The following is a 12,683-nucleotide window of genomic DNA, read 5'->3' on the forward strand; positions in this document are numbered from 1 at the left end:
AACCAACAATCTCTCTTTTCCCTCTCTCTTTCCCTCCCTCCTTCTCTCTCTACTACCTCCCTTATTCTGTCTCTTCCTCCCTCCCTCTTAAAAGTTGTACCACCTTTGGGGCACCTGGCTGGCTTAGTTGGTAGAGCATACAATTCTTGATCTCAGGGGTGTGAGTTCGAACCCCACATTGGGGGTAGAGTTTACTTAAAACAAAAACAAAAAATTCCACCACCTTCAACCTCCTCCCAGAAACTACCTTCCCTGACCTTGCACATTCCAGATGTTGGAAGATCTGTTGAAGACTTCTGTCCATTGACCAGAGTATATATTCCTGGGCCCATCCCACAGGGAGTCCTGAAAAGCTGGATACAACAGAGTGTGTCAATGTAATTGAAGTGATATTAAACACTAGTAAGGAAAGCAATAAGAAGAGTCACTTAACTTAGAAAGGAAACAACTATCATCGTGAGGGAAGTAAAACAGTACTAGGTACCTTTCCCCTAACTTTTATAGAGTTTATCAGTAGGGTAGGCTGAAGACAGAAAGAATAGGTAGTGACGATCAACTTTACTCACTGTGTCAGGTTAGCTTCAGCGCAACCCATCCTGAGATTTTCTTCCCACTGGGAAGCTGGGAGCAGAGGTGAAGAATCTTTTAGCATCGTAATTGTTGACACCACCTTGTTCAACCCCCTTGGCTTACAAATAAGAAAACAAAGGTGAAATCATGCCCAGGATCATAAAGTTAATTAGTGGTAGAGCTCAGACTTAACAAAGGTCTCAAGTTTTTATATTTCAAACTATACTCTGCTGCCCTCACCATGTAGTAGAATAAGCCATTGGAAAGAGCAGGAACAACTGCGATAGTAGGGATTTGGAGTAGGGGAAACAACGTTCATAATACATATTTTTTCCTGCAAAGGAGTCTATCCAGTGCCTATGACAGGGAAAAAAGGTATCGAAACTTCCTGCACCAAACGCCAATCACGCCAAATTTCCTTCCTGATACTTTGAGTTTTGCATGAAAGGAAAGTAGGAAAGAAAGCATGAGGAAAAGAAGCATAGAAAGAATTGTAAATCTGTTTATATCTCTTTGAAAGTTGCTAGAAGGAATCTAGCATCTTTGGAAATGCAAGAATAAATAAGCACATTTTTTTCACTTACATAATCTTTTTCAACCTCCCTCCCTCCATCTGTTATTAAAGCCTGGAGTCTTAAAGCAGACCCACAGTTCATTTGGCACTAGCCTTGAGCTGAAGAATAAAGGATAGGATCTTTCTGACCTGTGAATTTCTGGATCTTTTTCACTTTATGCTGCTTTGAAGTCTAGAGAGGCACAAAAAGAAAAAATAAATCAGAAAATGTTCTAGGTTAGAGAATCAACAGCACATTTCCTGTTACAGACACGAATATTGATACAGTTGGTGTTCATAACCACAGCAACAACTGCCTCCCCATTCACTTATTCATAAATCATTTAATGAGTGCTTACTATTTTTCCATATTCACCTTTTACCTAAAAATCTTGCTAAATTTGCTTATCGATCATAAAAGTTTATCTGTAGATACTTTTCCAAAAGCATATTGTGATATTCTACACAATCATATTGTCTGCATATGATAACTTTATTTCTTCCTTTCTAATCCTATGACTTGTATCTCCGTTCGTTGCTCTAGTGCATGGACTAGGGTTCCCGATACAATGTTCGATAGATAGTAGGGATTTTTATCTTCTTTTTTTTTATGTAGAAGAAAGTTTTCTTTAATTCACCATTTATGTGTAATGTTTGCTGTGTGGTTTTTGTAAATATTGTCTAGCAGATGAAGAAATTCCCTTTTACTTCTGGTTTGCTAAGAATTTTAGCATGAGGGGCGCCTGGGTGGCACAGTGGTTAAGCGTCTGCCTTCAGCTCAGGGCGTGATCCCGGCGTTATGGGATCGAGCCCCACCTCAGGCTCCTCTGCTATGAGCCTGCTTCTTCCTCTCCCACTCCCCCTGCTTGTGTTCCTCTCTCGCTGGCTGTCTCTATCTCTGTCAAATAAATAAATAAAATCTTTAAAAAAAAAAAGAATTTTAGCATGAAGTTGAAGTTTTTCAAGTGCTCTTTCTGCCTCCATTAAGATGTTCACATGGTTTTTCTTGTTTATTCTATTAAAGTGCTGAATTATAATGGATTTTTAAAATATTAAACCAACTGTGAATTCCTGAAATAAACATGACATGTTTGTGATATTGTTCATGATCCTTTTCATATACTGTTGGATCAAGTTTGCTGATATTAAGTTTAGGAATTTTGAATCTGTGTTCATGAAAGAGACTGACCTGTAATTTTCCTTTCTAATAATGTCTTTATCCAATTTTAGAAGCAAGGTTAATTCAGCCTCCTAAAGTAGAGGGAGAAGTAATGGGTTTTTTCTACCTCATTAGTATAACAAGGCATTCCTATCACTCAGGAAATTCCAAGGGTTTTTGAAGCTCTGTGTAGGAATCTGGGACAAACACCACATATGCTCTTTATTATAACACCACACAGACACACACACACACACACACACACACACACACACACGAAGGGGAGAAGATTTTGAAAATTGGCTGATGTTAATATACTCGTGGGGGCTGACAAATCCAAAGTTCTTGAGTCAGGCTGGAAACTTAGAAAGCGTTTCTATGTTTCAATCTTTTTTAAAAAATTAAATTAAATATTATTTTTTAATTGAAGTATAGTTGACACACAATGTTAGTTTCAGGTGTACAACATAGTGATTCAACATATGTTTCAATTTTGAGGCAGAATTCTTCCCTTTTCAGAAAACCTCACTCTGCTCTAAGGCCAGCAACTGATTGGATGATGCCTGGTTACATAATGGAGGCTGATCTGCCTTGTTTAAAGTCTACTGATTTTTTTAAATATTTTTTTCTGATGGGCAACAAATTTATTATTTTTTTAATATTTAATTTATTTGTCAGAGAGAAGGAGAGAGAGAGAGGCAGGCAGAGGGAGAAGTAGGCTCCCTACTGAACAGGAAGCCCAATGCAGGACTTGATCCCAGGACCCTGGGATCATGACCTGAGCTGAAGGCAGACCCTAAGCCATTTAACCAACTGAGCCACCCAGGTGTCCCTAACGTCTACTGATTTTCAATGTTAATAAATGGGGAATTATTTAAAAATGAAATCTTTAGGGGCAACTGGGTGGCTGAGTCAGTTAAGCAACCAACTCCTGATTTCAGCTCAGGTAGTGATCTCAGGAATCATGCATTGGCCTGTGTCAGGCTCCGCACTGAGTGTACAACTTGCTTGGGATTTCCTCTTGGGTTGTGATCTCAGGGTCTTAGGATTGAGCCCTGCATTGGGCTCTGCACTCAGCAGGGAGTCTACTTGAGATTCTCTCTCTCCCTCTCCCTCTGCCCCTCTCCCAGATCACATGTGCAAGCTCTCTCTCTAAAATAAAATAAATCTTAAAAAAAGAAAGAAAGAAAGAAAGAAATGCCAATGACCTAAAGTAGTTAAGACAGTTTTGAAGAAGATCAAAGTTACACTGGAATAGTGAGGCCCTGAGCCTGGTGGGATTTAGGTCCTCCTGGTGCTAGGAGCTCAGAGATAATAGACTAGGAGCCTTAACAAAGTTCTTTGTGACCAAGCTTGGTCCATAGGAGCTGAGCCACAGTTTTTGCCTTCAGATGGCAAAGATGAAAAGCAACAGTTATTCCCATGGCTTAAGGACCTGACCCTCAGGGCACCTGGGTGGCTCAGTTGGTTGAGCGTCTGACTCCTGATCTGGGCGCATGTCCTGATCTCAGGGTCATGGGATCGAGCTCTGCGTTAGGCTCCATGTTCAGTGGGGAACCTGCTTGAGGTTTCTCTCTCTCTCCCCCTCGCTGCCCCTCCCCCCTGCTTGCACACACACTCTCTGAATAAATAAAATCTTTTTTTTTTTTTAAAGCACCTGACCTTCTGCCATTTGGGATAAATGGCAAAAACTCCAGAATTCTCATACAATACAAAGGTTGGGGAGGAAAAACTGATTCTGGACTTTTTAGCCAACCTAGGTGATAGGAGTCTTAAACTAGATTATACTTGATGTAGAAAGGAAATATATTTGCCCTTTCTTTCTTTTTTTTTTTTTTAAGATTTTATTTATTTATTTAACACAGATAGAGACAGCCAGCAAGAGAGGGAACACAAGCAGGGGGAGTGGGAGAGGAAGAAGCAGGCTCATAGCGGAGGAGCCTGATGTGGGGCTCGATCCCATAACGCTGGGATCACGCCCTGAGCCGAAGGCAGACGCTTAACCGCTGTGCCACCCAGGAGCCCCTATTTGCCCTTTCTTATACCTAAGTGTTGTGGAACAATTCACACCTGTTAAAGTCAATTAAATATCATGCATCACTTGTTACATGGGGAAAAGTGGACATTTGTCTTTTCTCTTTCTCTTAAAGATATTAAAATGAACTTCGTGATTTTAAAAAAAACATGCTGTTTTAAAATGAAAATATTATATACCTAAAATATTACCTGAAATATTACATACCTATCATACATTATAAAAAAGAGATAAAATGATGTTTGAATTCTGAAGGGGTTGACAAATTCTGACAAGAAAAGAAGTTTGAAGGTCAAAACAGGCCGGGAAACACTGCTGCCGGCAGTGGGATGCTGAGAGAGTTTGTTTAGTCACTTCAGGCAGAGTGACAGAGCCAGCTATGGGAAGTTCTGTGTATGTTGTTTTGTTCGTAGAGCAGGGTCTATGCTCCATGCTCTAGACTGGAAAAAGTTTATGGGAGACCAGCTAGCATACTGTAAATAGATGAAGTCCTAGTTAAGACAGTAATACTCAATCGAGATTGCTGTGTTTGAGAGATGTTTCTGAGAAAAAAAAATTGAAAGGTCTTTGTGGACAAATATATTGATAATTAGCTCTACCTCCAAGATGTAGAGTGTAGGCTAATGCTGTCCAGTAGAACTTTCTATGATGATGGAAATATTCTAGATCTGCTCTGTCCAATATGCTAGCCTCTAGCCACAGGTGGTACTTGGAATGTCCATAATGCGACTATGGAACTGAATTTTAAATTTTATGTAATTTTGATTAATTTAAAGTTGAATGGCCACATGTAGCCAGTGGATACCAGACTGGATAGCAGGGGTCTAGACCATTAATTTGAGCTGCTAGGTGAATATCTCCACATAAATTTTACAAGCACTTCAAATGTAATAGTTCCTTTTCTGCCTCCTACCACACAACTTCTGTCTAATGTTTCCTATGTTGTTCAAAATGCCATCATCTTGTCAGTCATTCAGGGTTAAAATTGAAAAGTCATTTATTCATTTCACAAACATGCAGGGAACACTTACTAAATGCCAGGCAATATACTAGGAACAGGGGATACAAAGATGAATATAATCCTTGCAGGAAAACAATGATAATATTTATAATTAATTCTTATATTTGAGGTCCAATCAGGAAAAAAAAAAGACTCAGTCCCTTCCCCCTCATTCTGCTTTACTTTTCATATCCAAACTTTTATCACAATAGCCCCCTCAGGACAAAGATTTCTGTCCCTTCCATTTACCGCTGTTTCCATAATGCTGTGCCTTGTACACAATGCTGGTGGTGGTGGATGGTAAACATGTGAGGAATGAATCCATGCCTCTCTTCTACCATCCTGCTCTAATTCTTTAATTTCCTTTTCCCTCCTTCCCACTACATCATTAACAGAGCCTCCAATTGGCTTAGCTACCCAGACAACTGCCATAGACGCTCACTGGAGTTATTTTAAAGTTTCACTTTCAAAGTGTGGTCCTGGGTCAGTAAGGTTACAGGATATAAAATCAATATACAGAAATTCATTGCATTTCTATACACTAATAATGAAGTGGCAGAAAGAAAAATTAAGAAAACAATCCCATTTACAACTGCACCAAAAACAATAAAAGACCTAGGAATAAACTTAACCAAAGAGGTGAAAGACCTGTACTCAGAAAACTATAAAAGATTGATGAAAAAAACTGAAGATGGCACAGATGGAAAGTCATTCCACGCTCCTGACTTGGAAGAACAAACATTGTTAAAATGCCCATACTACCCAAAGCAATCTACAGATTTAATGTGATCCCTTTCAAAAAATCATCAGCATTTTTCACAGAACTAGAAAAATCATAAAATTTGTATGGAATCACAAAAGACCCTGAATAGCCAAAGCAATCTTGGGAAAGAAACAACAACAACAACAACACACATCTGGAGGTATCACCATTCCAGATTTCAAGGTATACTACAAAGCTGTAGTAATCAAAACAGTATGGTACTGGCACAAAAATAGACACATAGATCAATGGAACAGAATAGAAAGTTCAAAAATAAACCCACGATTATATGGTCGATTAATCTTTGACAAAGGAGGAGAGAATATGCAATGGGAAAAAGACAGTCTCTTCAACAAATGGTGTTGGGAAAACTGGATAGCTACATGCAAAAGAATGAAATTGGACCATTTTCTTACACCATACACAAAAATAAACTCAAAATGAGTAAAGGACCTATATGTGAGACCTGAAACCATAAAATCCTAGAAAAGAGCACAGGCAGTAATTTCTCTGACTTTGGCTGCAGAAACATGTTTCTAGATATGGCTCCTGAGGCAAGGGAAATAAAAGCAAAAATGAACTATTGGGACTACATCAAAACAAAAAGCTTCTGCACAGCACAGGAAGCAACCAACAAAACCAAACAACAGCCTAGTGAATGGGCGAAGATATTTGCAAGTGACATACCTGATAAAGGGTTAGTATCCAAAGTATATAGAGAACTTACACAACTGAACACACCAAAAACCAAATAATCCAATTAAAAATGGGCAGAAGAGAGTCACCTGGGTGGCTCAGTCAGTTAAGCATCCAACTCTTCATCTCAGTTCAGGTCTTGATCTCAGGGTCGTGAGTTCAAGCCCCATGTTGGGCTCCACACCCAGTATGGAGCCCACTTAAAAAAAAATGGGCAACAGACATGAACAGACATTTCTCCAAAGAAGACATACAAATGGCCAACAGACACATGAAAAGATGCTCAACATCACTCATCATCAGAGAAATGCAAATCAAAACCACAATGAGCTACCACCTCATATTTTCAGAATGGCTAAAATCAAAAACAGAAGAAACAACAAATGTTGACAAGGATGTGGAGAAAAGGAACCCTCATGCACTGGTGGTGGGAATGCAAACTGGTGCAGCCACTGTGGAAAACAATATGAAGGTCTCTCAAAAAATTAAAAATAGAGGAGCTTCTGGGTGGCTCAGTCAGTTAAGTGTCCAACTCTTGATTTCTGCTCAGGTCATGATCTCAGGGTCATGAGATTGAGCCCAGCATTGGGCTCCGCACTCAGGGCCAAGTTTGCTTGAGATACTCTCCCTCTCCATCTGCCTCTCCGCCCACTCACGCTCTCTCTAAAATAAATAAGTAAAATCTTTTAAAAAATTGAAAATAGAATTATATTATCCAGTAATTGCATTATTGGGTATTTACCCAAAAACTATGAAAACACGAATTTGAAAGGATATATGCACCACTGTTTATAGCAGCATTATCTTTTTAAAGATTTTATTTATTCATTTGAGAGAAAGAGTGTGTACAAGTGGGGAGGAGGGGCAGAGGGAGAGGGAGAAGCAGGCTCCCCCTGAGGAGGGAGCCTGACATGGGGCTTGATCCCAGGACCTCAGATTCATGACCTGAGCTGAAGGCAGACGCTTAACCAACTGAGCCACCCAGGTGTCCCTATAGCAGCATTATTTACAATAGCCAAATTACAGAAGCAGTCCAAGTGTCCATCGATAGATGAATAAATAAAGAATATGTGGTCTGTGTGCATACATATACATATATATATATATATATATATATATATATATATATATATATATGATGGAATATTATTTAGCCATAAAAATAAATGAAATCTTGTCATTTGCAACAACATGGATGGACCTAGAGAATATAATGCTAGGCGAAATAAGCCAGTCAGAGAAAGACAAATTCCATGTGATTTCACTCATATGTGGAATTTAAAAAACAAAACAAATAAACAAAGGAAAAATAAAGAGACAAACCAAAAAACAGACTCTTAACTGCAGAGAACAAACTGATGGTTACCAGAGGGGAGGTGGGTGAGGGATGGGTGAAACAGGTGAAGGGGATTAAGAGTACACTTATCTTGACAAGCACTGAGTAATGTATAGAATTGTTGAATTACTATTTGTACACCTGAAACTAATATAACCCTGTATGTTAACTATATTGGAATTAAAATGTTAAAATAATAAAATAACACAAAAATTTCCTTTCTTAAAAAAAAATGTGAAAGTGGCACCTGGGTGGCTCAGTCAGTTAAGCATCTGCCTTCAGCTCAGGTCATGATCTCAGGGTCCTGGATCAAGCACCGCATTGGGCTCCCTGTTCACTGGGGAGCCTGCTTCTCCCTCTCCCTCTGCTGCTCCTTCTGCTTGTGCTCTCTCTATCGAATGAATAAATAAAATCTTTTTTAAAAGATTTTTTATTTATTTATTTGACAGAGATAGACAGCCAGTGAGAGAGGGAACACAAGCAGGGGGAGTGGGAGAGGAAGAAGCAGGCTCCCAGTGGAGGAGCCTGATGTGGGACTCGATCGCGGAACACCGGGACCACACCCTGAGCCAAGGCAGACGCCTAACGACTGTGCTACCTGAATAAATAAAATCTTAAAAAAAAAAATAACAACAAAAAAAGTGAAGTCCTTGGTCCAACAGCAGCAGCATCACCTGGAAGCTTGTTAGGAAGGAGGAATCTCAATCCCTACCCCACACCTACTGAATCAGAATATACTTTTTAACAAGACCTCCAGCTGATTGATTCGTTCATATGGGTGTAACAGTTCGAGAAGCATTGCTCTGAAGCACAGATCTAAGCACATTTTCACCTGGCTTTAAGACTTTTGACTTTTTTCTTTTTAAAGATTTATTTATTTATTTTAGAGAGAAAGAGAGTAGGAGCAGGGGAAGGGGGAGGGAGAGAGGGAAAGAGAGGAGAGGGAGAGAAGCAGACTCCCTGCTGAGCGTGGGGCCTGACGCAGGGCTTGATCTCACAACCCTGAGCCAAAATCAAGAGTCACAGGGTTAACCGACTGAGCCACCCAGGCACCCTTGACATCTTTCAATTGCATATAGAATTAGTATTTATATGAACTATTCAGCCTGGCATTGAAAGCCCTCTACAATGTCACCTCTGTCAATTTTCCAAATTTTTCTCTCACTGAGCTCCCTATGCTTCTACACTCCATCCACATAGGTGTCCTCTCTTCAAACACATCCAACACTCTTCAGTTTCCCATGTTTTTCCCCACCCATTCCCTCGATCTGGAAAGTCTTCCCTACTCTCTTCCATCCACACTATCCACCTTCAAAGTCCTACCCTTCTTCTGAAGCATAATTCAAACCTGAGCTCCCCCAGAGGCATTTTATAGATCCCCCTGCTTCAAAAGACTCTTTACCTCCAACCTCTTCAGAAGTATTTATACTTCTATTAACTCATCATTTTCTCTTTCCTTGTGCTATGTATATATCCATCTAACTGTCTCCCCCGCTTCACCTTGAGCTCCTAGAATGTGAGGATGGGGTTTTATTTTTCCTCAATGTCTAGTATGCCACCATATATAATGGGTGCTCAAGGTTTGTTGAAATAAACTAAAAGGAACAGGATTGAGCATGACTTATAGGATGGCATCCATAGGCATTATCTCAACTCCCGTCTTCCCCCACCCAGTTCCTCCCCTGGCCCAAGATGTAGGAGCTTCCATGGCTTCAGAGGCAGTGACAGGGAGCAGTGAATTTCAAGGGAGGGTTGCATCACATACCTCTGAGTCTGTCTTGGCTGCCACCTGCTCCCTGCTCTCTCTCCCAGAAAAGAGCAGCCAAAACCCCCAAACAAGGAAACCAAATAATAGTAGAAGGCTGACATATGATGGAGGCGGGATGGCCAGCCCCCAAATTGGTGCCATTACTCAACCCCATGCCCCTCTCAGCCAAACAATGTTCTCCCTCAAGGTTGTGACTCCATATGACATCACAATGGACATTCCAAGGTAAACCTGACAGGGCCCAGGGAATGTGCGAGCTGCTTGAGTCTCTTCTCTGACACATGCTCATCTGCTGCCCCTTCCTGCAGCTGCTCACGGGCTCTGCCCTGACAGCCAATGCTCAGGGAAGACCTCCTGGACAACTTGGCATAGAGAGTATGGAGGCAAGATTTCAAAAGAGCAGGCCTTCTAAGTGGCCTGTCTTGCCCTATAAGCATCTTCTCTGAAACCAGTCATTCCCTAGAGGTCCAGGTATGGTGCCATATGTTCCCAATCACAAATTAGAATACAGAGTCAAGTACATTTAAGAAAGCTAGGATATCTTAAGTAGGTACTGTCAGAGAATGTGATATATATGGTTTCCTAACTCCAAAGTTTGACACATTTCTTATTTGCTATAGCATTGAAACAGAGAAGAGATGTCACATAGGGAAATTAAATGATCTTAGAGGATCACTCAAGTCCAAAATCCATGGTCTCATTTTCTAGAACATTTGTTATGTCCTTACACCCAGAGTTAACTAGATTCTCTATAGTTAATTCACTGTAAACAAAATTTACAAGGAATCAACTCATGCTAAAATAAAGATAAATAAAATTGGCCAGGGTATTTTTTTTCTTGTAGGAATGTTAATTTGGAAAATCAATTCAATTAAATAACTATTGAATAGCAGGCACTGTTTTTGAAAAAGACAATCATGGTTTCTCACCTTACAGAATTTCAGTCTTTTGGGGCAGCCAAAATAATATTCTCAGAAAGTCCATCATCAAGGAAGTGGTTAAATAACATATGGTACGTCCATATTACGAAAGACTTTGCAGTCACTATAAAGATCATAATTATAAAGAATAATTGTCAGGCTGAGCACACATTATGTGGCAGTATTAGTATATGCCCACCTGGAGTTCTAAGGTTAGGGCTAGAGATACAGCTTTGGTTCTTAGAACATGTTTGTACAGTTTGACAAGCACTTTTTTTTTTAAGGATTTTATTTATTTATTTGAGAGAGAGCGAGCACGAGCGGGGGGAGGGGCAGATGCAGAGGGAGAAGCAGGCTCCCCGCTGAGCAGGGAGCCTGATGTGGAGCTCAATCCCAGGACCCCAGGATCATGACCTGAGCCAAAGGTAAAGCAACTGAGCCACCCAGGCCCCCCACTTTCTTCTATATGTATACAAAAATGTATTCTTTATGTCTTGAATATTTACTCACCATTACGTTTGAGTCATCCATGCTATTTCGTACAGCTGGGATTTGTCTTTATTATTTTATTGCATTGTATAACCATTGCATAACTTTTTTTTTTCTTTTTTAATTTAAATTCAATTAGTCAACATATAATACACATCATTAGTTTCAGAGGTAGAGTTCAATGATTCATCAGTTGTGTTATAACACCCAGTGCTCATCACATCCTGTGCCCTCCTTAATGCACCTCGCCCAGTTACCCTATCCCCCCTACCCACCGTTTTTTCTTTTTTTAACTTAAATTCAATTAGCCAACATATATTACATCATTAGTTTCAGATGTAGTGTTCAATGATTCATCAGTCATTGCATAACTCATTTATCCATGATGATATTGATGGATATTTGGCTTGTTTTCCACGTTTGGCTATTATCAACGATGCTGTTAAAAACATCCTTGTCCATGTATCTTGGTGCATATATATTCCCATGTCTCTATGGCAGTGGTTTGTAAGCTTCCACATACATCAAATCACCTGGAGGGCTTGTTAAAACACAGACTGCTGGGGCCTACCCCTAGAGTTCCTGATTAAGTTTGGAGCAGAGCTCATGAATTTGGCATATCTAAGAAGTTTCCAGGTATTGCTGATACTGTTGGACCGAGGACCACGCTTCAAGGATCCCTGCTCCATGGTATCTACCAAGGAGTAGAACTGCTAGGTTCTAGAGTATGTGTAACTTCAACTTTAGTAGACAGTGCCAAACTGTTTTCACCTGAGCGGTTGTGTCAAGATCTCCACCAGTGGTGAATGGCTGTTCTTCCTGCTTCGTTTTCACGCCAACATGGAATTGTCAGGCTGTTTCATTTTAGCCGATCCTGTATGTGTGGTAGTGGTATTCCAGCGCTTCACTTAAATTTCTCTGCTTACTAATAATTACTAACTTGTGAACACATTTTCATAAGTTAATTGGGCATTTTGTTTTTAAACATAATGCTGCATTCCAGCTGCTAATATTTTGTTTAGGATTTTTTCTTCCCGATTTTCATGAGTGAGGCCATTCTGTAATTTTTCTCTCTTGTTCTGTCTTTGTCAGGCTTTTGGTATCAAGGTCACGCTAGACTCCTGAGTTGGGGAATGTTTCCTCTTTTTTTTTTTAATGCCTGAAAAAGTTTGCATAAGATTGAAACTATTTGATCCTTCAACATGTGGTACAACTCGTCAGCAAAGCCATTCAAGCCTGGAGTTTTGTGTGAAGATTTTGGACTAAAGATTTCATTTATTTGACGGTTATAATACTATCGAGAATTTATAAAATTTTTTGAGTCATCTTTGATGAGTTATATCTTCTAGTGATTTTTTTACTTAATCTACATTTTCAAATATATTGACATAAAG

General features: G+C 39.8%; 1 protein-coding gene across 3 annotated transcripts in view; it reads right to left on the bottom strand.

The window, feature by feature from the left end:
- The window catches only part of CUNH2orf16 (chromosome unknown C2orf16 homolog), a 36,399-nt gene that overhangs the window by 17,462 nt on the left and 6,254 nt on the right, over positions 1-12,683 (bottom strand). Inside the window, exons 2-4 of one of the 3 annotated variants that reach the window (XM_057309107.1) lie at positions 1,274-1,316; positions 567-621; positions 258-353 (exon numbers count right to left, since the gene is read on the bottom strand). In XM_057309107.1, coding sequence (XP_057165090.1) covers positions 258-353; positions 567-595 — 125 coding nt within the window. In that variant the 5' untranslated portion in view covers positions 596-621; positions 1,274-1,316. Of the gene's footprint in view, positions 1-257; positions 354-566; positions 1,137-1,273; positions 1,763-12,683 lie in introns of those variants that run through there. The other 2 variants (XM_044390870.3, XM_044390867.3) reach the window with 2 other exon arrangements.

The sequence above is a fragment of the Ursus arctos genome, unplaced genomic scaffold (genome assembly GCF_023065955.2).
Source record: "Ursus arctos isolate Adak ecotype North America unplaced genomic scaffold, UrsArc2.0 scaffold_8, whole genome shotgun sequence".
Classification (NCBI taxonomy): Eukaryota; Metazoa; Chordata; class Mammalia; order Carnivora; family Ursidae; genus Ursus; species Ursus arctos.